Source organism: Otolemur garnettii, unplaced genomic scaffold (assembly GCF_000181295.1).
Source record: "Otolemur garnettii isolate 467f Iridium unplaced genomic scaffold, OtoGar3 scaffold00063, whole genome shotgun sequence".
Classification (NCBI taxonomy): domain Eukaryota; kingdom Metazoa; phylum Chordata; class Mammalia; order Primates; family Galagidae; genus Otolemur; species Otolemur garnettii.
In genome coordinates this window covers 10089058-10094049 of record NW_003852458.1, presented here as the reverse complement: position 1 = coordinate 10094049, position 4992 = coordinate 10089058, and the positions used below count along the sequence as shown (strand labels likewise).

Genomic DNA, 4992 nt, shown 5'->3' with positions numbered 1-4992 from the left:
AAACATTTTGATGAGGACAATGATGTACAACATTGTACTTTAACCCTAATTCTGCTGTCTACTCCAAAATAGAAAGTATAGGACCTGAAAAGCACACTTTCAAAGTGATCTGTATCATTCTATTTTCAAATAAGTAAGAGTTACTAAGTAATGTTTTGGATAAAAAAGACAACTGCTGATACTTTCACATTCCGAGAAAATAATATAAAAGCTATTGATAATCTCTTGGACTACTGGACACTGATATCAAGGTTTTCTAGTTACCTACTAATATTTACTTGTGGTGGTGTGATACCAATCTTTTTGTGAAATTAATCCTTAAAATAAATGAATATTCATTTATTTTTATTTTTTTAAAAATATTTGGCACTTTTTTTTTGGGCTGTGGCTGGGTTTGAATCCATCACCTCCGGCATATGGGGCTGGCGCCCTACCCTTTTGAGCCACAGGGGCTGCATCAGGAATATTCATTTTAAGAACTAAATTATAACTAAAAGCAGTTTCTAAATATAAAACAGGTATAGTCATCCTTTGGTATTTGTGGGGGACTGGTTCTATGACCCTGAGTATACCAAAATCCATACTCAATCTGGCAGTTGGCCCTGAAAACTGCATACACAGGCTCAGCACTCATAGCTCAGTGGTTAGGACACTAGACACATACACTGGGGCTGGTGGGTTTGAATCCAGCCTAGGTCTGCTAAACAACAACTGCAACAGAAAAATAGCCAGGCGTTGTGGCAGGCACCTGTAGTCCCAGCTACTTGAGGCTGAGGCAAGAATCACTAAAGCCCAAGAGTTTGATTGCTGTGAGCTGTTATGCCACGGCACCCTACCGAGGGCGACATAGTGAGACTGTCTCAAAAAAGATTGCACACACAAGTCGGCCCTCAGTATATGCAGGTCTCACATCCTAAGAATACTGTATATTCCTTCTGTGTTTGGTTAAAAAAATTCACCAGAAGCTCTTCAAACTCCAGCATCAAAGAGAAAGATTCTGAACTCTGCAGGATATCTATGTTTTATTTACTATATTAACAGTCCAAACAGCCTTCACCACCACAAGTAACAGACTTAGGAACAAGTGCCCAGAAGTCTGACACTTAGCACATTACAGTAACTGCTCTCTTCACACCCTTGTTATAGTGCATTCAGGAACTAATCAAGATTCAAGTCACTGGTGGTAGCTCCTGGGACTGGTGCAGAAGATCTAGCAAAGGATGCCTGAAGAGTAGGAGCAAAATCAGGGACGGTCTGACATGGATAAGACCAGGCATAGAAGATGTAGAATTATGAGGGCCAAAGGCCCTAAGGTAGACTTCCTGAGACATCTCCCTTATGCCTAGATGGGTCCTTGGAGAAATATTAACATAAAGACCATGCCTTCATTAGCTCCCTGGCTGTCTACCAGTCCTGACACACTTGCTGTTCAAGTGGTGAAAAAGGATGGACAGAGATTGCTTACCTATCTACTGAGCCAAAGCAAGTAAATAAATGTGTGCTAAAAAAAAGTATGAACATGTCAGGAATCGCTTATAAATGTACTTAACTTATGCAATGTATTCAACAAATGTAAAAATAGAAACAATACAGTCTCACTTTCACCATATTTAGGATTTAATAATTTATGACCTCTAGTAAATAAAGTACAAATTGTGTTTTATGTATTTCTTGGAAAAATATAAAAATTGGCAAGGCATGAGAGTGACAAATTACTTTCAAAGCTGATATTGATTTGCATTTAAAGCATCAATATTTCAACAAAGTAACACCATAAAAACAAAAACAATGTCTACTTAGCCTACACATTAGAAAATACAGATGATGCCTTCTGAGGTGCTATTTCAAAAAAGAGATTTAGATGTCTAGACTTTTGAAGTGAAATGAATGTGGAAAAAATACACTTTTAACATAATTACCTGTATGTTTTCGAAGATGCTCTTTAAAATGTCCAAAATGGTCAAACTGTTTCTCACAGTACTGACATATGTGAATTTTTTTCCCAGTTCTTTGCTTCTTACTGACTCCACCTTCTTCAAGGTGGTAACAATTTAGGTGCTGTTTCCATGCGCTCTCCCGAAGATACCTTTTATTGCATATTTCACACTTGAAACTCTCAGTGGAGTGTGATTTCATGTGTTCCTTAAAATGGTAAAACAATTTAAATGAACGGTTACATTTCTCACAATGGAACAAGTCCTTCACATGTGACAGCTGAAGTTCCACAATTTCAATACCTTCTACCTGTTTGCTTGTGGGGTCAGATGCACAGCCATCTTCATCTTTCATCTGCCCTTTTCTATCACCTTGACGGTACTTGCTGGTAATATCTGCCAACAGTGCCAAAGCTGAATCATCAGAGGAAGCTGTACTCTGTATGTACTTTATAGACTGCTTGGCAGAAGCCACTTCCTCTAACGTTTCCATGCCTTCATCTTCCACTTCAATTGTGCCTTCAGCAATCTCTACCTCAATTTCAACAGGTTCTGATTCTGCAGATGGCAACGACTCAGTTATCACATTTGATGTTTCTGCAATCTTCCTTTTTTTGGCCTCACTTTTTCCTGTGGTATTTTCCTCTAATGGAGCTGAGTTTTCTTTGTTCCTGAAACACATAATGTATGAATTTTAAAAATTCATAAGATCAAAATCCTAGCAGGCTTTCTTGAAGAAACTGATAATAAAATCTGTATGAACAAGGTGGCACCCATAGCAGTGGTTACGACGCTGACCACATGCACTGAGGATGCCAGGTTTGAACTCAGCCCGGGCCAGCTAAACATCAATGACAACTGCAACAACAACAACAAAATAGCCAGGCATTGTGGAGGGGGCCTAGAGTCCTGGCTACTTGAGAGGCTCAGGCAAGAGAATAACTTAAGCCCAAAAGAGTTTGAAGTTGCTGTGAGCTGTGACACCACGGCACTCTACTGACAGCAAGACTGTCTCAAAAAAAAATTTTTTTTTTTATATAAACAGATAGGAAACAAGATAGGAGGCCTTATGCTACCTGATTTCAAGATGTACTATAAAGTCACAATAATTAAGAGAACCCTATTGGTGAAAGCACAGACATGAAGATTAATGCAACAGAGTAAAGACCAGAAACAGACTTGTATTTATCTAGTCAACTATTTAGTGTTTTTTTTTTCCTTTTTCGAGATAGAATCTTAACTTTATCACCTAGGCTGGCAGACAGTGGTGTGATCACAGCTCACTGCAGCTTTGAAATACTGGGCTCAGATGATCCTCCTGCCTCAGCCTCCCAAGTAGCTGGTACTACAAATGTGCATCACCACACCCAGATAATTTTTTTACCTTGGTAAGGGTAAAAAAAGTATATCTTTTTTTTTTTTTTGAGACAGAGCCTCAAGCTCTCCCCCTGGGTAGCGTGCCGTGGCATTACAGCTCACAGCAACCTCCAACTCCTGGGCTCAAGCGAGTCTCCTGCCTCCGCCTCCCAAGTAGCTGGGACCACAGGCGCCCGCCACAATGCCCGGCTATTTTTTGGTTGCAGCCGTCATTGTTGTTTGGCGGGTCCAGGCTGGGGATTCGAACCCGCCACCTTAGGTGTACGTGGCTGGCGCCTTAGCCGGTTGAGCTATAGGCGCCGAGCCAAAAGTATATCTTGGTAGAGATAAAGTTTCACTATGTTGCCCAGGCCAGTTATAAACTCCTGGCCTCAAACAATCCTCTGGCCATGGCCTCCCAAAGTGCTGGGATTACAGGCATGAGCCACCACGAAGGGACTCAACTGAATTTTGAAAAAAAGATATCCAACAATTCAGTAAAGAAAAGAATCTTTTGGCTTGGCGCCTGTAGCACAGTGGTTATGGCACCAGACACATGCACAGAAACTGGTGGGTTCAAGCCCAGCCCAAGCCAGCTAAACAACAATAACTACAACAATAAAACAGCTGGCCACTTTGGTGGGCACCTGTAGCCCCAGCTACTTGGGAGGCTGAGGCAAGAGAATTATTGAAGCCCAAGAGTTTGAGGTTGCTGTGAGCTATGATGCCACAGTACTCTACTGAAGGTGACACAGACTCTGTCTCAAAAAAGAAAAGAAAAGAATCTTTTAACAGTGGTGTCAGAACAACTGGTACCTGTATGGGAAAAATAAGCCTTACCTCACATCATACACAAAAAATTACTCAAAATGAATCAGAGACTTAGATGTAAGAACTCAACTATTAAGCTTCTAGCTGGACATGGTAGCTCACATCTGTAATCCTACGCACTTTGGGAGGCTGAAGTGGGTGCACTGTTTGAGCTCAGGAGTTTGAGACCAGTATGAGCAAGAGTAATCCCTATCTCTACTAAAAATAGAAAAACTAGCTGGGCACCTATAGTTTCAGCTACTTGGGAGGCTGAGGCAAGAGGATCAATTGAGCCCAAGAGTTTGAAGTTGCTGTGAACTGACACCACAGACTCTATCTATCCAGGGCAACAGAGCAAGACTGTCTCTAAAAACAACTATTACATTTCTAGAAAAAAGCAAGAAGATCTTAGTGACACTGATTTAAAATTTCTTAAATCGCATATAAAAAGCAGAAACAAAACTGATGTAACATCAAAATAAAAAACTTCTACCCCTTGAAATACAGTTAATAAAAAGGCAAGCCACACTCAGGAGAAAATATCAGTAAAAATGGGCGGTGCCTGTGGCTCAAAGGAGTAGGCACCAATCCCATATGGGTTCAAACCCATCCCCAGCCAAAAACTGCAAAAAAACCAAAACCAAAACAAAGCAAAACAAAAAAGAAAATATCAGTAAACATCTATCAAAGGTCTTATATCCAGGATAAAAAAAGAATTCTCACAACTCAATCAACAATAAAAGATGTGGCTCAAGCGGCTAAGGCGCCAGCCACATACACCTAAGGTGGCGGGTTCGTATCCCCAGCCCGGGCCCGCCAAACAACAATGATGGCTGCAACTAAAAAATGGCCAGGTGTTGTGGCGGGCGCCTGTGGTCCCAGTTGCTTGGGA

General features: G+C 41.0%; 1 protein-coding gene across 1 annotated transcript in view; it reads right to left on the bottom strand.

Annotated features, from left to right (window-relative positions):
* ZNF131 (zinc finger protein 131) overlaps positions 1-4992 on the bottom strand; it is a 42208-nt gene that overhangs the window by 11250 nt on the left and 25966 nt on the right. Inside the window, exons 5-6 of the mRNA XM_023515015.1 lie at positions 2245-2605; positions 1920-2142 (exon numbers count right to left, since the gene is read on the bottom strand). Coding sequence (XP_023370783.1) covers positions 1920-2142; positions 2245-2605 — 584 coding nt within the window. The remainder of the gene's footprint in view (positions 1-1919; positions 2143-2244; positions 2606-4992) is intronic.